At 35.1% G+C, this 20,192-nt stretch overlaps 3 protein-coding genes across 4 annotated transcripts; 2 read left to right on the forward strand and 1 right to left on the reverse strand.

The window, feature by feature from the left end:
- Positions 1-1,236: 1,236 nt before the first annotated feature.
- LOC146931645 (uncharacterized) lies at positions 1,237-4,995 on the reverse strand. 2 transcript variants are annotated; one of them, XM_085703156.1, is made up of 3 exons: positions 4,866-4,995; positions 2,365-3,179; positions 1,237-2,230 (listed from the first exon to the last, which is right to left on the reverse strand). In XM_085703156.1, the coding sequence occupies exons 2-3, from the start codon at positions 3,155-3,157 to the stop codon at positions 1,413-1,415; spliced, it is 1,611 nt and encodes a 536-aa protein (XP_085559282.1). In that variant the 5' UTR covers positions 3,158-3,179; positions 4,866-4,995; the 3' UTR covers positions 1,237-1,412. The 2 variants fall into 2 exon arrangements, with proteins under 2 accessions (XP_085559282.1, XP_085559281.1); XM_085703155.1 differs by lacking the exon at positions 4,866-4,995 and having other exon boundaries at positions 2,365-3,299.
- Positions 4,996-14,054: 9,059 nt separating this feature from the next.
- LOC146931646 (signaling peptide TAXIMIN 2-like) lies at positions 14,055-14,833 on the forward strand. The gene is made up of 2 exons (XM_085703163.1): positions 14,055-14,284; positions 14,420-14,833. Exons 1-2 carry the CDS (start codon positions 14,169-14,171, stop codon positions 14,541-14,543), a joined length of 240 nt encoding a protein of 79 aa, XP_085559289.1. The 5' UTR covers positions 14,055-14,168; the 3' UTR covers positions 14,544-14,833.
- A 1,790-nt stretch (positions 14,834-16,623) lies between these two features.
- LOC146931647 (uncharacterized) lies at positions 16,624-19,344 on the forward strand. Its single transcript, XM_085703162.1, has 3 exons — positions 16,624-16,930; positions 17,507-17,939; positions 18,636-19,344. Exons 2-3 carry the CDS (start codon positions 17,713-17,715, stop codon positions 19,078-19,080), a joined length of 672 nt encoding a protein of 223 aa, XP_085559288.1. The 5' UTR covers positions 16,624-16,930; positions 17,507-17,712; the 3' UTR covers positions 19,081-19,344.
- Positions 19,345-20,192: the final 848 nt, after the last annotated feature.

Below are 20,192 nucleotides of genomic sequence, written 5' to 3' on the forward strand. Positions count from 1 at the left end.
GATTCCAATTGAAGTCATGGAACCAAGTGCAAGAGTCCTTTTCACACAGGAAGGAGTGAACGATGGTAACCTACTGAACAACTTGGACTTCCAGGAAGAGGTTCGAGCACGAGCTCAGGTGAAGGAGGAAGCTTGTAAGAGAAGAGCGGCACGGAGGTATGACTCAAAGGTGAGAAGAAGAAGTCTCAAACAAGGGGACTTAGTACTGAGGAAAAAGCCAGGAGGAGAGCAACCAGGAAAATTGCACGCACACTGGGAAGGACCTTTTAGAGTAAAGGACGAAGTGGGAAAGGGAGCTTACCGTTTGGAGCGCCTGGATGGCAAGAAGGTGCCACGCACCTGGAACGCCGCAAACCTTCGTTACTACTTTAGCTAAGGGGAGCAAATCGAGAGAAATGGCCAAGTCTTGTGTTTATTTTATTATGGATAGTCTAGTATGTTAAAGAGCAGAGCTCTAATGAAGGCATTATGCCAATAGCCGTCTAGTATGTTAGAAGTAGAGCTTTAATGTTATTGGATCTTTGTATTGTACTCCTATCTATTTCTTATAATATTGAATCAAGGCCATTTTCCTGCAGGATACACTGAATCTACGTTATAGGGAGAGATCCGTTAGAGACTCTCCTTGACGCCTCAATAAGGGTGGTCGAGTAGAGCCACGCCTTCAAGACCTAAGCGAGTATCGGTATAGACCCGACCCTTAGGCAAATCTACGTTATAGGGAGAGATCCGTTAGAGACTCTCCTTGACGGCTCAATAAGGGTGGTCGAGTAGAGCCACGCCTTCAAGACCTAAGCGAGTATCGGTATAGACCCGACCCCGACCCTTAGGCAAATCTACGTTATAGGGAGGGATCCGTTAGAGACTCTCCTTGACGTCTCAATAAGGGTGGTCGAGTAGAGCCACGCCTTCAAGACCTAAGCGAGTATCGGTATAGACCCGACCCTTAGGCAAATATACGTTATAGGGAGAGATCCGTTAGAGACTTTCCTTGACGTCTCAATAAGGGTGGTCGAGTAGAGCCACGCCTTCAAGACCTAAGCGAGTATCGGTATAGACCCGACCCTTAGGCAAATCTACGTTATAGGGAGAGATCCGTTAGAGACTCTCCTTGACGTCTCAATAAGGGTGGTCGAGCGGAGTCATGCCTTCAAGACCTAAGCGAGTATCGGTCGTGTAGACTTGGACAAATTTACGCGGTAAGAGAAATGCATAGTAAAAGAGAGCATGCTGAAGTACACAACAATAACAAGAGATACCATAGCAATCTGAAGGTTAAATAATACAACATAGTTTGGCCCAAAAGTGACCTAATGTGAATGGCCGAAATGGCCTTACAGGAAAATAAAATAACATAAGTCCGAATACAACACAATAAACATCAGCTATCCACAGACTCCACGGCGTCCCCACTAGTCTGGACGGATCTCACCAAGATCAAGGTGGGGAAACCTAGCATGGACCTGGCCAAGAGCTTCACGGAAGCCATTATCATACTCAGTTACTCCCTGGCTTGCAAGTTCGGTGATCCTCATCTGCAGCGCGTCTCGCGCTTCCTGGGCGGCGACCAAAAGAGTTTGAATTTCAGATTTCTCCTTCCTTAAAGTTTGAAACTTCCTATCAGAAGTTCTCAAGTCCGTCTCAGCCTTCTCCAACTCCTTAGTGGCATGATTATACTGACCTTCCAACTCTGCGCACCGTCTCTCAAGTGTATTGACCTTATCTTTCAATGGTTGTACATTCTTGAGCAAATAATCAAACTGGCGACGACAAAGATCCTCGGTGGAGTTAGCTAGAGCACTCGCCCAGAAAGAGTAAGCTCTCATGGCTTGCAGGGACTCAGAGATTCCAAGATGATTCATCCTCGCTGTGTCTGTTGAGGTAGTGGCTTGATTCAAAACCTGGTTAAAAGGAAAATCAACATCCCACAGTGAGGGGTCCGCGGCTCCGGATTTGCCAATCGCTAGCTCGGCATGCCAAGTTCCCAATGGAGGCATGTAAGGAGCGGGCTCCGAAATCTCAGGCTCGGAACGTTCCTCGACGACTTCGGGGGCCACTACCATAGAAGTATCAGGATGATTTCTTTTGGAGCTCGTCTTGGGTTGGGCGGTGGAACATCCAATGTGCTCGTTTTGTCCAGGGTTGGAGTAGGCAACCCCCTGCACCACAGCTTGTTGAGTCCTAGCAGCACGACGCTCTTCCTTAGTGAGTGGTGCCATCCCGGCTGATCCTGCAAAAAAAAAAAAAAAAAAAAAAAAGTGTTAGCATAATCACGATAATTGATGTGGAGATGCAAACAAGTCTTGTACATATATTAAAAGAGAAAAAGAGGAGTTAGAGGGGTAGGGGAAGAATAATAATTACTCAATAACGAGATTAGGTTCTCGCGGTGGTTCTCATATCCAAGCACTTTCGATGCCGGGACAGGCGTAGCCTGACGCAATAGCGAGATCAACTGGTCGTCTACATCCGATTTTGGTAGAGTGCTAAGTCTAATTTTAGAACGAGGATTTCCCGTCCAATATAAAGGAAATAGAGGATTTCCAGACTCGTCGTGAAACAATCGGGGATAGTTGGGCCCAGGACGGACGCGGAAGAAGTTTTTTTTAAAAGTGTGTATTCCCTTCCAAGAAGTGTGATAGGGTATGACAAGGCGGCGACCAGAGAAGTTACTCAGGCTCATCCATGAGTTGTTGGTACTTTTTTTTGCTAGGAAAAAGCTAAAGAATACGTAGGCGGACAGAGAAAAACCAACTCCATGGCAAATGACTTCAAAGGAGCGAAGGAAGGACCACGCTCCGGGATGAAGTTGGGTAGGCGCTACATTAAGGATTCGAAGGATCTCACATTGAAAATCAGTAAAGGGCAGACGAACTCCCAATTTTTCAAAGAAGCAATCATATACATAGGTATAGTATTCTGACTTTCGGTTAGACGGAGAATGATAGACAAACTCTCCTTCCGCACAAGGGAAGATGTCAAAGAAGCCTTTCCGGGAGGGCTTCGTTAGACGTTCATAAAGTTTAAAGATGCTGTTGTGGTCATCATAGATGGAGGATTGACGGATTTCCTCGGCCGCCGAATCATGCTCACTTTCTTCCGACATGGCTACGGAGGAAGGAGGGTCAGAAGAGCTAGACATGGATTGATCACTCATGAAGGATTGAATGCACTAGTTCCTGACACAAACAAACACATGGTTATTATTGAGGTGTACCTGGCATATTGCTAGATATATCTATATCATCAAGTGAAGAACTAGTAAAAAAAGGGGGTTGGGTAAAAAAAAAAATAAATAAAAATAAAAAAATTTGCTCCTACCCGTCCCCCATTCTTTCTAGCCTACCCTACCATTACTTTTGTCATTTAACTAAGTGAAAAGTTGGAAAGGCATGAAACCATTACTTGGTGGTACTTTGTTACATAGTAATGTGATAATTGTTCTCTTACATGCTCCTACCCGTTCTCCTTCTTTCTATGCCATCCCACCCATTTGACTTTTCAACACAAGGAACAAAAACTTATTAAAAAGGATGGTAGGTGGAAAAGCACATGGCACTTGTACTGAGATTTGTACTTTGAGATTTGCACATGACAAAAACATTTGCACATGACAAAGAGTTGTATTGCTCCTTCCCACCCATTCCCACATCCCACTCGTCCCCACATGACAAAGAGTCTCAACTGGTCTTGTTTACATACCTATTGTAATTAATTTGTAATTAATTAATTTGTTCCTACCACACCCTCTCTTTCCATCCCACCCGTCCCCACATGTTCCTACCACACCCTCTCTTTCCATCCCACCCGTCCCCACTTGTGCCTTCCCAGCCGTCCCCTTTTCTTTCCTCTCTTTCCTTCCCACCCGTCCCCTTTGCTACTCTACACTACCCCCATCCATTTGACTTTTCAACCCAAGGGACAAAAGCTTATTACAAAGGATGGCAGATGGAGGAGCACATGGGATTTGTATTTTGAGATATATAACTAGAAGCATGCATTAGCTGCACTAGACAAAGTTCTCTACCTACCCATCTTAGCTACTACTACTATTATCATTAAATATAGTAGTACAAAAGCTACTACGTGGGAAAGGGAGTTTGTAAGTTTCAAATTATTATCAACAATATTACTAATCATAAATATAATAGTACAAAAGCTACAAGCAGTAGAAATTTCTTCACTCCATCCATCCGCCGTTCCCTTTTGAACTTCTCCTAGCCCTCCACACTCTCCTACCCGTCTTTCTTCATCTTTCTTCCTACCCGTCCCACTCCCACTCTCCTACCCGTCCCACTCTCCCACCCGTCCTTTCTCCTCCTTCTCCTAGCCCTCCACACTCTCTTACCTACAAGTACAACTATGTTTAGCATATACACTCCACATGACAGACCTCCCTATCACAACAAACATTGAAATCACACTCTTTCATTAAAGAGTGGTTCAAGCTCAACACCAAAGTTAAGGCACATGGAAGATTTACTATGTTGTGAGCAAGAAAAATATATAACAAGTTTCTAAGTTACTTCTTGGTTACACAGGTCTAGACATTCAAATTCTTATCACTCTAATTCACGATAATGAAGCCCGGGCGAATTTTTGGTATCTTTGGGATGGGAGAGTCAACTCAGCGAGCCAACTCGGTGAGTCAACTCGGTGACTCAAGCCAGGCGAGTATGGCTGTTTGGGAGGTGTGGAGATGGACTGGCACAACTCTACCAACAACATTATATAGCTTTAGATGCAAAGTGACATTTGTGTTTTGGTTGAAGGAATGAATGAGCTACGTTAAAAACATGAAAAATTACAAGTATTTGGGCTATTCATGGATGCTACATATAAAAACAAGAGATTAGCGCCTTTACCTGAGTGATGCGAGTTGAAGGAATCAAGAAGATGAGTGGAGTGGGAAGAGTAGCAAAGCTTTCCAGCAGGAGCTAAATCAACAAAGACAAAATTGAAACTGTAAAAATGAAAGAGTGAAGTGTAGTAGGTGAAAATGAGGAAGTAAAAGTTAGTATATATATAGGGAAGAAAATAACAAAGGGTGTGGTGGGGACCGCTAAACAATTATGAGGGAAAAGAAGCTTTAATGAGGTAAGTACAATGATGGGACAATACATGATAAATGCCATAAGTTTGAATCAAACTAGTGTTTATGACTTGGTCACGAATTAGTTACTTGGTGGACTGTGGACTGGTATTGATCGATCAAACAGAGAACAAACGCCTACGCCTTAACAGGCTTGACGCTTGGTGGACTGTGGACTGGTATTGATCGATCAAACAGAGAACAAACGCCTACGCCTTAACAGGCTTGACGCTTGGTGGACTGTGGACTGGCATGGATAGACCATTCCCTTTGATTGTTCAAGTCAAGATAACCAGCTCAGCACGTCTTCAGTCAACGACGGATTGATTGATCAAGTCAAGACGGCCAACTCATCACAACTCCAGCCGGATTGATTGTTCAAGTCAAGGCGGCCAGCTCAGCATGTCTTCAGCCAGCTCAGTACTGATGATAGACGCATCTTGATTCCACGCGCCTGGTACGGATGAGTTGATCTTTAGTTCACGCGCGGCCGTACAGAAAACAGACAGCCAATAGAAGACTCTGGATCACAACTTAATGGGCCTTGAATGAACAGAGAAAGGCCCATTAAACCAACACTATAAAAGGGGAACATTTGGATGTTTGATGGGACAGATTTCAGACAGTGAAAACAGTGTATCATTCATTTACTTCTTAAAAGTGCTCTTGAGACTCCACCTAGGACGTCTCATTGAGCAGCTTACCTGTTGTAATTAATTTGTTTACATACGTGAACAGTAATTAAAATAAATAAATTAACACCACATTATATAATATTGTATTTGCCACTAAAATATAACTAATAGCTGATGTAGTCAAATGATCACGTACATAAGATTGTTTATATTAAACATTAGGGAATACTTCGTCATAGACGACGTTGGATGTAAAATCAGAATCTTCACCATCTTCATCAGTGACCAGTATCTTCGAACCTTCTCTTAAAGTAACTCTCGATACAACAACATACAATTGTCCATGAGAAAATACAGTTGTTGGAAGATATAGGCCAACATTTTTAAATGACTGACCTTGATTCTTGTTAATAGTCATTGCAGAAAAGGACAGACCAAGCAGAATATGTCAGAGGAATACTTTGTATTTGTAAAAAAGGCAACCGAATGAAAGTACTAACTTACATATAGCTGGCTGGCTGAAAGTATTGAATACTTATTTGTGTTGAATATTTATTTGAGCCGTATGAATATCTCAATAGAAACAAATCACAACTACCAACCAAAGTATTGAAACACACATACTGAACAATATAACCACGTATGGGAACGTGAACAGCCGCAAGCATTTATGTTAATTGTGTTTACAAAGCAAGCAAACTAAAGGAAGTGGAAAGTTAAATTAAACCGACCCATCTACTTACTATATATATGAACTGAGCTAATGTGGGCCATTTATATATGTCAGCGTGAGAATATGATTAGCCATTTCCCTTGCTACAGTTATCAATACATAACATTATAAATCAACATTATGAAATACTCCCTCCGGTCCTTATTATAAGAAAAAGTTGACTTTTTAGGTTCATTGTGTAAATGATGTATCTAGTCTATATTTATAACAAGATACATTAATTATTCTATGAACCAAAAAAGTCAATTGTTTCTTATAATAAGGACCGGAGAGAGTATAGTACACCTAACGATTCATTCAACAAATTAAAAAAAAAATGGTAATGAGAGTAAAAACTGATTTAAATATCCGGCTGAATATAAGAAGGGTTTTTCTTTTGTTTTTTTTTTGAAAAGAAAAGAAAGAAGGGTTTTTCTATCATGTGCAAATTTGCACATGTCAAGAAATTTAATATAGTAACTTTGCATTGGAACTTGAATATTTTGTATTAAATATATAACTTTTTATTAAATAATTGTTGATTTCAATAAAAACTTGTTACTTTTAATTACCTTAACATGTGCAATATTGCACATGTTAGACAAATCCATATAAGAATTGTACAATGAAGTTTAAAATAAAAAACTGATTTAAATATCTTGGAAAACTGACATAAGAAGAACATACACAAAGTCTATAAAAAATAAAGAACCTTAAAAATTGTACAATGAAGTTTAACTATTGCCATAGTTTAGAGCAAAGTGCATTATGTCGCTTTAAATTTTTCCTTAAAATTACCTCATGGTCCTAAACGGCATAATGTCATTGGTTTTACTGAAAAATATCAACATATTCATCTAATGAAAGCTCCACCTGAAACTGGTCCCAACCACGTGCCAATGCAAATATGACCATGGGAATATTTCTTATGAGGATGGCATTGAAATAAGCTCAGCTCTTTGTTACCGGTAATTAATTACTACGCTTTAAGCCTCTTCGAGAAACAAAAACTGATGTATTAGAAAATTGAGTTCGACTATTCTTCAGGCTTATACTTATAATAATAAAGAAATCAGTAGCAAATTACATATTATGACACAACATTATCTAAAGGAACTTGTTAACAAAGATTAGTGAAGAATCAAAAAGATTAAATCCCTCTATATTCACCGCCGAAACACCGTAATTATAAACCTCTGTCAATTCACGCAACATGATCTTCAATAACGGCATGAATTTGAGCATGTATTCTTGAAAAATTTCTATACTCCATCAGTGTTGGATATTGACCACAGCCTCTATCTTTTAATACCAATGTTTAATTATATAACTGATATCATAAATAATATTTGTTTTGTACGATTGGTATAGTATGGGATTAGTAAATAAAATGGGGACTCTTAATAAAGTACTTAATTTTGTGAAATATTTTAAACATGGGGCTGTTAACTTGCACCCACCTAAAAACACTAAGGTGCAAGTTAACAAACTGCACCTACTTGTACTTTACTAAAACACCCTTTTGTCTCTATTAAACTTTATTTTAATTAAAAGGACATTTTTGTAAATAGCATAAATAATATTTGTTTATAATAGAAAAACATGGGTGTTTTGGTAAATAACTAGTAGGTGCAGCTTGTTAACTTGCACCTTAGTGTTTTTAGGTGGGTGCAAGTTAACAGTGGGGGCTCTTAACTTGCACCCACCTAAAAACACTAAGGTGCAAGTTAACAAGCTGCACCTACTTGTACTTTACTAAAACACCCTTTTGTCTCTATTAAACTTTATTTTAATTAAAAGGACATTTTTGTAAATAGCATAAATAATATTTGTTTATAATAGAAAAACATGGGTGTTTTGGTAAATAACTAGTAGGTGCAGCTTGTTAACTTGCACCTTAGTGTTTTTAGGTGGGTGCAAGTTAACAGCCCCCTTTAAACATATATAGAGTAGACATTTAACTTTTAGTTTGGAAGATATATAATTTAAAGATATGTTTGATCTAACGGATGAGAGAACAAATGAAGAGGATCCCAACTCGAAAAAATGAGAAATTTTAATAGAAGTAATGGATGAGATAAATTTTAAATTTTGTGTTTGGGTTTCATATGAGGAGAGACGCGATATTTTATGTGGAGAAAGTGTAAAATTATATATATTTTTTGGGGAAATTAGCATGAATATTTGGGGAAAATACTATGGAGAATGATTAGGTGATTGTCTCCTTTTGTACATTATTCCACCCCTCAAAATAATTGTCTCTTTATTATTTTTTTCTCTGCCTCAAAATAATTGTCTCTTTATTATTTTTATTTCATAGTATCAATACAACATTTTTTTTCCAACATTATACTCATATTATTGAATTTCATCCAACTAAACTACTTCACTAAGTAAAATTAATCAAAGTATTTTAGTAAACGAAACTAATTTTATCATTAAAATCAACATAATTAATCATTTTTAAAAAAATCATGCACAAATCTTAAACTACTATTATTTTGAGACGGAATGTGTAATTTCTATCATCTTAGCATGAATTTCCACTATAAATAAAAATAAATTTTAGCACTGAAATGGCAGAAGACTATATTCAAATATAGATCGAGTTTTATTTTTTTCTTCCTAGGGAGATAGATTTGTGAATATACAAAAACGGTTAATTAATTTATATATTTCAAATCACAAACGATACGGAATATATTTGATAGGTACGACACATTGGATCAGTACGCGGTGATATGTAGAAATTAATGATTATATATGTATGTATGTATGTGTATATACATACAGTATTAGTATAATAAAATTCAATAATCTATGTATGTGGAGAAGAACATTTTGTCTCCATGAGTGGAAGTATTCCATTGAGGTTCTGTGGTGACAAGTAATTTGTCTGTACTTTGAATATCACAGATATTTTTGTCTGCATGTTTATATATCCGTATAAATCTTAAATAAGAGTGATATATAAAAATATAGGGTGCCACCATCAGTCACCACCTATGAAATACAGATACAACATCGACACTGAACACGACACATATACCAAATCATAATTATATACAGTTAAAACTCTATAAATTAATAATGTCAGGACCGGAGAAATTTATTAATTTAGAGAGTTATTAATTTATCGATAAATTAATAATTATTAATTTATCGATAAATTAATAATTATTAATTTAAAGAGTTTTTAAGTAATTATACTGTATATACCAAACAAAAAGGCAAATTAGTCTATGCCTCTTAGAATTACGTTGCAGCGAACCTTGGAACTCAACGTAAATTAGTAACTACTGTGTTCATATGCATTGGAAATCAATAATGACTTTTGAAGTGCAGTAAATGCAAACAAGAGGAACAAATGTGTTCAATGTATTCTTAATATTTTTTTTCAGTTTCTATGAATTATTAATTTATGATTTTCTTGGGACCGAAAATTATAAAGGGATCTCCCGAAAAATTATTATCTTATTATTTTATCGAGTTTTTCAATTTTTTACATTGGCCCAAGTCGGGACCGGACAAATTTATTATTTTAGAGAATTTATTAATTTACCGAGTATTAAATTAAAGAGTTTCTACTGTATGTTGGTGTCGTATCGATGTTGGACACAACATCTATCTAACACCGAGATATGATTAATTCGAGAAGGGTCAGTGTTTTATATGTCACGCCGTAACCATAGCATAGGCGCGAGTTAATTTGTGGGGCAGTAGACAAAGATCCGGGGGGTTAAAGGGACATGTAGAGTTTTTTTTTTTTTTTTTTTTTTTGAGAGGAAGGGGTAGAGTTAACACACCATGATTACACTCCAAATGCCTCCTAAAAAGGTTATTCAGTTCTCTCAACTAATTTCCTTAACCAGTAGCTCCGCTTTTCAATTTGCTACTTCCTCCGTCCCATATTAAGTGGCATAATTGACTTTATCATATATATCAATGCATATGTTTTATTTTTAATATTTTTAATTATCAATTAGAAAAATTATGAAAATTTAATATTTTGAAAATATTCATCGAGACCAATATCTTCTAAAATAATTGAAAATATTTATCTTTGTATATTAGTAGAAAAATATGATCAAAATATGTCAAGTCAATATTGCAAATTATCAAATAGGTCATCTAATACGGGACGGAGGGAGCAGTAATTACTCGACAAAGACTATTCCTTCTACGTTTAAATATATGTTTATATAGATGATAAATGATAATGAAACAATTAAACTTAATTGGTTAAAAAGTTTCACTAAATTATAAATTGTTAAAGATAACTTGAATTTAATTCTTCGATCGAACAACTTTTTATAGCGAAATTTTGTTTGTCTTTATAAATTTTCTTCTTGTAAAAAAAATAAGTCTTCTTGATTTTATTATCGCCCCTGCGAGTTACTCGAAAGTATGAAAACACTTTATTTTACAGTTTTAATAAGCAAATTTTACCAACATACACAAGAAGGAAAATAAAAACGAAGATAATTTTTTTTGTGTTCCTTTGGAACCAAGTTGGATCCACACTTAGTCAATTTAAGTGTATGTTTGATTTCACTTTTAGAGGGATCAAAATTGATTCTAAACATCTAAAATTTATTTTGATATGTTTGCTTGCTCCTGGGTAGAATTGATTTTATCTTTAAAATTGATTCTATTAAAATTTAGAATTTATAGCTTTTGATTTTAGAATTAATTTTTAAATGAATGTATCAAAATACAAATTATTTTATTTAAAATCAGTTTTACCTAAAATCAATCTTACAAAACCAGTTTACTCAAAATCAATTTTATCTATCAAAATTGGACAAGTCAATCATGTCTTTTCCTTTATAATTTATTTTTGGTTGATAGATTCCTAAATACATTTTGAAATCAGTAGCATGAGAATACCACATTCACACTTTGAGAATATTAGTTGTCGTTCGATCAAGATTAGAATGTCGTTTGATCAAAATCAGATATATATATTTTTATTTTATAATTTAAATAAGGTTTTCATTGCGTTAACCCTACGATTCTCAAGGGAAATGGATTCTGATAATCTAGAGTTCGACCAAGAGATATATAAAGTCTGACAAAAACAGTTTCACTGAGAAATCAAACTCAAATTCTCTTGAGCAAATTGTTCTTTGATGCAGCTCATTGACCATTTAATCTCAATTCTTTGGTTTATAGTATCATATTTGAATATGGGTTCTCCAAGTTTAATCGATTGGTCATTGGTGTCCTACATGAATGCAAAGAATTCCAACCGTAGGGTAGCCAAAACCATTTTGACATCTAAAGAAATTGTAAGCTACGTTTCCAACTAAATATTAGCAGAATCTTTCGAAGACAAACTTTCATTTGAATCAACTTATCTACGATATTTTGATATAAAAAAACCACGTTGATGTCATGTTCCCTTACATTTTCTTCAAGGATATACACTGATAGACGTTTGGCAAGTGCACCAAATATTATCGAAGTAGTAAAAATATCGATCCCACGAGGACTGTTTTTAACTTCAATAATTCAATTGCGTTATAGAAATAGGATGTGTAAAGTTTATTTTTAGTTTGCCACTAGGCAGAAGATTTGGTTTGATTTTAATTAAATCAAGTAACAGAAAATAAAGATTTGATTAAGAAAATATAAGAGAGATGAGATCAGATCCTTCGAATCCTCTAAGTTCCCCTAATTGGTCTACTGCACCTATTTGTTATGAATCCTCTTCTAATTTACGATGATTAACAAAATAGCCCTAATCAATCCCTTGAGTTAGGACCCTAATCTTAAACTACAGGCCCTAATTCCTTAGGTGGTCTAATAATTCTTGAAGGTTTTACCGAACGTTAACCTATTATCACTAACAAACGATTATCTATTCCTAGACTAACCTTGTTTATTAGAACAATTCAATTAGGTCTAAGTCGAAAGCCATGGTCAGTGGTCATTCGTTCTCACAAAATCAAGTTATATGTGATCAAGATATAAAAAGCATTAAGAACAATTGAATTGAATAAACTAGAATTGAATTCATAAACAAAATAGAGTTTCACAGCAACATGTGTCAATTAGGGTTACAAAGATTCATCTCGGATCTAATCTCTAAGAGATTTAGCTACTCATAATCGAGTTTACAAATAGCATAATCAATGAAATAATTAAAACATACATGAATTGGTAAAAGGTTGAAGAAATCGCCCTTCTAGCCGTCTCCGATGTCTCAAAATCGCACTTTGCTCTCCAAAAATCGTAACCCTTGTTCTTCAGATTGAGTGCAGTATTTATAGAAGTCATGGGCCTGACCCGTCAAAATCGCGCCGCGCCTTTGTATAATGGCGTGCCGCGATTTCCCTCAAACAGGGAGGTTGTAATTTCGCTTCAAAAATCGCAGCACGGCTTGAAATTGGCGTGGCGCGATTTGCTTCAAACAGACTTCAATATTTCAGCTTTTTGCACTCCAGAACAGTATAAATTGCATGAGAACTCTATCAAAATGTCACAATAAGTCCTAAAAATTACGTAATGACAGCATGTCATCATACACTCCCACATCTGTAACGGTGGATAAGAGACAAGTGTCTTATGACAACTCACTACCACCAAATGCGCTTAAAACATACTAAGAATATCACATGATAGATTTTTGCAATGATTTTTTTGTAATTGAAGTTTTGTTGGGTACTAATTCTTTTTTTTGTTACTTGTTGGGTACTAATTCAAAATCAATTAAATATTTAAATTTATTTTAAAATAATTGAAATTTAAAAATGATTTATTATATTTTTTGAACAAACCCAAATGAAATTTATATTAAACGACACAAGATGCTCCTCTCAGCACAAGATATGTTAAGAAAGAGCAACATAATTCAACTACAATACACTAAAAACAAGAAACAAAGTAAAAACATCTGACCAACGTGCAAACAATCTAAATGACGTTACCACCACCACCCAAATAACCCAATAGAAAGATCAACATTTTTCTTCAGCCACCACCCAAAAATAATACGATATTAGATGATATTAGATGATTGAGTGATGAGTATGAAGCCAATAAAAATGTTGGCATCAAAGTGTTCACCTAATTTTTTTTGTATTAAAGAAATTTAGGTCCGCAGACTTGCTAAAATCGGAACAAATTTAATAGTTCAAAGAGTTTTAACAAATGTATTTACCAAACTTCAAAAAAATAAATGTATTTACCAATTACTTATTCATGAGATCTTCACGTTTGAAATTCACATCTTCTTCACTATGAATCAATTTCCTTACCAACTAATCTTTCCTCAATTGTCAACCATGATTATTTTTCTTTTCATAGTAGTGTAGTACATAGACACACCATGATAATTTATTAACCATGATGAATTGGCACATGATAAAAGTTAGATATGACAGCAGGACCAACATAAAAATAGAAGTCTTTTTTGCTGTGTGAATTAACATAAAAATAGAAGTTAGATAAAATGAAATGGTAAACAATTAGTTTAACAAATCAAAGAGTAATATAATATATAGTCAACGCGACAAAATATAAGGTCATCGGAGTTTTCGTCACGCTGGGTTTTGCCTTGGAAGTTACGTCGAAATTAAGACGGCTTAATATAATTAATATTATTATTATATTACTAGTATATTATTATAAACTTAATCTTGATTCCTTCATAATATTCTTCTTCTTCTTCAGATTCAAATCATATAAAGAAACATATTCCATATTCCAATTTGACATAATATCAATGGCAAGTGACCAAGACTTTTGTGAATGTAGACCTTTGGGTTTCTTCATTGGATTACCCTTTGCTCTATTATCATTAATTTTATCTCTTATAGGTGCCATTATTTGGATTCTCGGGTATGCAACTTTTTTTCTTCTCATTTCTTCCCATTTTCTATGTTTTTGTAGTATTTTTCTTATCATAAGCTCAATTTTGCTATCTATATAATAAAATAGATTTATTCATGAATTGTTCATCTTCTTTTATTATAGGTCAATATTGAGTTGCTGCTGTCCTTGTTGCATATGCTGCACAGGATTGCTTGATGTTGCTGTATGTTTGGTAAAGCTTCCAGTTAGAATTCTTAGATGGTTTGTTAACAAAATTCCTTGTTAGAGGATAAGTACTATTAATTTTGTAGCATAAATCCTTCTTTATATTTTTGTATCCCAATTTGGAATTAGTTTTGTGGGAATTTCTCAATTGAAACATATAGTATAGTTTAGTTGTTATGTATAGAGAAGTTAAATATAAAGAGCTTCTAATTAAGGTGTAAAAGCTTGTTTTAACTTGTGCAATATATTTAGTTAGAGATTCACAATCATTGTAGAATTATTTCTATTTTATTCATTAAAAATATGGTCAACACTAGTTTGATGCCCTTTTTGGGTTTTTTTGTTTGTTGATAATGTGTATTCTTGGCTTTTTATTTTAATTTCTAACTGTCTTTATTATTTTTGGTTCATTTCTATTTATATCTAAAGAAAATAGAAAATCTATTTCTTGAACCCAAAATTCCTTTAAACTCCAACTAAACTGATAATTATTTGATTGGATGTAAGTTTTTGTTTGAACTTCAATAAATTAGTTTTTACGAATTTGTACTATCTTAAAATATGAAAATATGTGTCTTGAAGCCTGCACTTTTTTTGCAAGACATTCTCTTGCATTTGATCATGTCCTTATATACAGGGTGTATGTATGTGTGTGAGTTATAATTATGACCACTTTTCTTAAGAAATTCGTATACCCTATATATAGGGTGCATGTATGTGTCATTTTCCTCTAAAAAAAATGTATGTGCCATTTTAAATTCTGCAATTGAGAGGTTGCTTGTTCTCTTACATAATTTAACACAATTAAGATAAAGATCATATACTGAATAAAATTTATGTTTACTTTGGCATAAAACATACATTTGTTCCTATATAGGAGTATAAGATTATTTTGTAAATTTTTTATTGTTTTATAAGCCTTTTTAAAATTATAAGGCATTGTCTTTTCACAAAAATTTCTCTAATCCAATTTAAAGAATAAAGTGACCAACTATTTCACTCTTTTAATAATTGAAGAATAAATTTTAAAAAATAAAATAATGTTGTTGACAAATTTAATGTAAAAATCACGAGTAAGATTAGATTTTAGTATTATTTATCGATCGTCAATGATATGAATTTGATAACGGTCGATTTCTCGAGTGGTTGGTTGGATACGGGGAATTCAATATCATTTGAAGTTTCCATGTTTCTTGAATTGTTGGATTTTCTTTGACTGCTTAAGATGGATTGTACTCCTCGCGTTGTAGCAAAGTTTCTGCCATAAATTCTCCTAAAACATAGACAGAGCAATGGACACTGTCACACTGACGGAGTAATTTACTTACCTTTGTTTTACTAGAAAATGGTACAAACATGAGCTCATGTTAGTGAGCATGGGAGGTTGACTTTGCTGGAGTAAGCTGCCAAAGTCTTTTTAATTAGGTTCTGAAGTCAATCTTTTGAGGTAGGGGCCTGACTTTACTGAGGCGAGCTGCTGAAACTTGGTCCTCGGCCAAAGTACCGAGGTCCACCTCATCTGGGTTAAAGAGATATGTGAAGTTTTAAAACCTCTTCATCGTCTATTCATGTGCAATTTTCTAATCGTGTTGTCATGCCTCTTTTGATATAAGTAGCTAGATTTCTTTGGATAGGTCAAGTAGATGAACTTCTTCTAACTAATAGCTATTTGAATCATGCAATTCGTTGAGTACTTCTTTATGCAAATGAATTATTAGTATTATTCTCTAAACCAGCCGACATAAGAAGTTTCAGCTTGTTAAGTCGGATTTTGGAACCGACTTAATGAATATGGCTAAGTCGTTTTAATCTGGAAACCGATGTACATGCCTAAAAAAAACAAACAACAGATTAATCAAACGAAAGATAGCTTTCGATGCTATCGGAAAGTAACTTCCGACAGACATAAAAGGTGCGTTTTTAAATTTCCGGAGGACTAATCAGCAAAATTCATTGAATAAACTCTATGGACCTAGCTAGCCCAGCCCATATAAATCAAACACCAATGATTGGGAAAGTACCAATATAAATACAAAATAATCAAAAAAATCAACCAATATTGTATATTATCTGGAACATTCCACAAAGGTCGAGATTTTACTATTACTACACCTTATAACATGTCAAATTTCCAGAATCAGAAAGATTCTAACATATTTAGAATCTTCTATCATCAACTTCACCTTCCAAACAACAATCTCAGCGTAGAGAACATAACAATATATCACAAAAACGACAATTTAAACCGCAAAACTGAAGAAGAGAAAGAGAGAAGAAGAAGAAATGGGTGTAGACTACTACAAAATCTTGCAGGTTGATAAAAATGCCAACGACGATGAACTCAAGAAGGCTTATAGGAAACTTGCCATGAAATGGCACCCTGATAAAAATCCAACCAACAAAAAAGATGCTGAAGCTAAGTTCAAGCAAATTTCTGAAGCTTATGAGGTATTTTTTCTTTCTTTATTATCAAAATTTTATCTTTTTTCTCAAATTATGAGTGAAACAATGAAACTCAATATAAAAAATTATCTGGGTCATGCTTAGTTATGTTTTTTCTCTTAAGCGTGAAATTATGAGTGAAACAGTGAAATTCAACAAACTTTTGTATGTTGGTTATGTATTTTTGTTATAAGGGTATTGCCAAATTTTTTGCTTTGTTTCAAATTAGGAGTGCAATAGTGAAACTGAAAATATAGTTTTATGTTAGTTATTATGGATTATTTTCATAAGAGAAAATATTAAGAAAGATTTAAGAGATTAGAGATTAATGAGTTGGACCAAAATATGGTTTATGATAAAATTTTATGACGTAATTTGATCCATGTAGCTGACCGACCATGCTTACTTGGATAAAGTTTGGTTGTTGTTGCTGTTGCTGTTGCTATTGATGTATGGATGTTTTTCATAAGGGTATTGCAATTTTTTAGTTTTCTTTGAAATCATGTGCTAAACAATGAAAATCAAATAATTTTTTTTATTTGGGTTATGCTTACTTTGTGTTGTCAATTGTGGTTATTGAAGGTACTTAGTGATCCTGAAAAGAAAGCAATCTATGATCAATATGGGGAAGAAGGTTTAAAGGGTCAAGTTCCTCCTCCTGATGCTGGTAGTGGAGGTGGAACTAGTTTCTATTCCACAGGAGATATGCCTGGATCGTTTCGGTTCAATCCGAGGAATGCAGATGACATTTTGCAGAGTTTTTTGGATTCTCAAGTCCATTTGGTGGCATGGGTGGAAGAGGTGGTGGTGGTGGTATGAGATCAAGGTTCTCTGGTGGGATGTTTGGTGATGATATGTTTGGGTCTTTTGGAGAAGGAGGAGGAATCCATATGAGTCCAGCTGCACCTCGGAAAGCTCCTGCAATTGAGAACAAGTTGAGTTGCACTCTTGAGGAGATATATAGAGGAACTACAAAGAAGATGAAGATCTCTAGAGAAATTGCAGATGCTAGTGGGTGAGTACTAGTTATTGCTTTTACTCTGCTATTTCTTTTACATTTTTTTAGTCGGTTTTGTGCTTGGTTGAAGTTTAATTTGGTCCCTAAAGCATATAAAATCTTCATTTTAGTTCTTAAAATATTTGAAAATCAAACATGTTAGTACTTAGCATTTTAATAGCACAGACTAAAATGACAAATTTCATATATTGTAAGGACTAATTATTTTTATGCATTATAGGGGGGTTAAATTGGAGAGTGTGATGATTTATGGACTATATTGATGGTTTATTCTTTAATGGATCGACCGAAGAAGAAACCGTATGAGCCTAAAACATGACATTGTCAAAGTAGGATATATATTTCACCACCCAATGTCTGCTACTCATTTGGTTTTATGTTGATGTCTTATTTGACTGATGGGTGGTTTCCTCTACTTATCTACATCTTTTTCATCATCTGTGTGCATTTTTTTTTATAGCCAAATGTTAGTGTTTAGTTTGTCGGTGGAGGGAGAATTTGTTAGCAAAAAGGATCAAAACCTGCAATGTCTTTGCCCTTATTTAGAATAAGATGTTTTTGTTTATGCAATGGCTAATGCATGGTGTCTGTTTGTTCTGTTGTGTCATTTTCCAAATAGAATGAAAAATCTATATAGAAAACTTTCATGTCCAATATTAACCATGTATGTATTAATCTTCCTTGTATGTGCAGCAAAACCATGCCAGTAGAAGAGATATTGACCATAACCGTGAAGCCTGGTTGGAAGAAGGGGACAAAGATCACCTTCCCGGAGAAGGGCAACGAACAGCCAAATGTAACCGCCGCAGATCTTATTTTTGTCATCGACGAAAGGCCACACAGCGTCTTCAGTCGTGAAGGGAACGATTTAATTGTGACTCAGAAGATATCTCTTGCGGAGGCCTTAACTGGTTACACAGTGCACCTCACTACATTGGATGGTAGAAACTTAAGCATACCAATCAACAATGTTATCCATCCCAACTATGAGGAGGTTGTTCCAAAAGAAGGAATGCCACTCCCCAAAGATCCAACAAAGAAAGGAAACTTGAGGATTAAGTTTAACATTAAGTTTCCTACTCGGCTCACTGATGAACAGAAAGCAGGAGTTAGGAAACTCCTGGCTTCCTCGGCCTGAGATTGAACATATTGATTGAGAATAGTCTTCAGTGCGTGGCAGATATGGAAGGGAGCTACTTACATGAAAATATTTTACCATGTTTCTATATGTATTGGACTTGGTGAAAAATTTAAAAAGTTTGATTTACTAAATTGATTAGTTTTTCCTTTAACATTTAGAAGAGCTTGTAGCATTTATGTCTTTGTTGGTTTAAATATGCAATTTGAACGGCTATTTTTTTTTTTCCTTCTGATTATTATATGAAAGAGTATTGCTATTCAGTACGGATATTGCAGTAAGAAATTTCACAGACGCGTGTAAAATCCTAATATCCACGCGCTAAGTTCCTACACTTTTTTTAGCATAAAAATAAAAATACAAGACAAAAGCAATACGTTTGGTTGTGTGAGCAACAGATCATCACTATTATACTAAGAAAACATTCTACGACCGTAAACTTCCTTGAAATAGCTCTTGTTCTTAACAATTGTTCTAGCGGAAGCAATACGGTTGGTAGTGTGAGACATGACAAAAACCTCTGCAAGCCCCACCGCAAACTGTTGCTATCGATTGCCGCCACTGGAATAAATCAGCATCTTCGTGAGATCGAACCAGAGCCCATATCAGAGTTGAAGAGGTGTGTCCAAGGGTGACGGTGTCGGCCATGAGTTAGTGATGTGAGAATGAAGTAAAACTCCAAATATCAGGGCAATCGCCAGAGGTGGGTTTACTTTTCCGGTGATGGTATCGGCCATGAATTGATGCGGTGAAGTTGTCTTGACAGAAATCTGGAGCTTATGAAAATAGTTGGTGGCGTAATGACTTAAGAGACTAACACACCTTTTGTAAAAAAAAAAAAAAAAAAAAAGACCAACACACGCGTATTCGTACTCAAAATTCCCGTACCAAATATCATTTTCCTATATGAAAAGATAGCAAGACCCAACATCCACACAAGTAGTGATGATAACATCTGCAAAACCATAAAATAAAATCTGATTTCAAAAACTTCATTCCTGGTACTTATAACTACACACAGAGCCTTACAATGTTGGAAACTATTTGAGTTGGTCTCTTAAAAGTTAAATGAATGAGACATCCATCCTTGAAGATTTACACAATAACCCTTA

The sequence above is a fragment of the Medicago sativa genome, chromosome 4, assembly GCF_051527215.1.
Source record: "Medicago sativa cultivar Bolivia chromosome 4, Bolivia_mono, whole genome shotgun sequence".
NCBI lineage: Eukaryota > Viridiplantae > Streptophyta > Magnoliopsida > Fabales > Fabaceae > Medicago > Medicago sativa.

What these genes read in the sequence shown, in the direction of transcription:
- LOC146931647 (XM_085703162.1), top strand. Translation starts at nt 17,713, where the DNA reads ATGGGTGGAAGAGGTGGTGGTGGTGGTATGAGATCAAGGTTCTCTGGT. An exon ending in GAAATTGCAGATGCTAGTGG is followed by an intron (nt 17,940 to 18,635) that starts GTGAGTACTAGT and finishes TTGTATGTGCAG; the next exon opens with CAAAACCATGCCAGTAGAAG.
- LOC146931646 (XM_085703163.1), top strand. Translation starts at nt 14,169, where the DNA reads ATGGCAAGTGACCAAGACTTTTGTGAATGTAGACCTTTGGGTTTCTTC. An exon ending in GCCATTATTTGGATTCTCGG is followed by an intron (nt 14,285 to 14,419) that starts GTATGCAACTTT and finishes CTTTTATTATAG; the next exon opens with GTCAATATTGAGTTGCTGCT.
- LOC146931645 (XM_085703156.1), bottom strand. Translation starts at nt 3,157, where the DNA reads ATGAGTGATCAATCCATGTCTAGCTCTTCTGACCCTCCTTCCTCCGTA. An exon ending in GAACCTAATCTCGTTATTGA is followed by an intron (nt 2,231 to 2,364) that starts GTAATTATTATT and finishes TTTTTTTTGCAG; the next exon opens with GATCAGCCGGGATGGCACCA.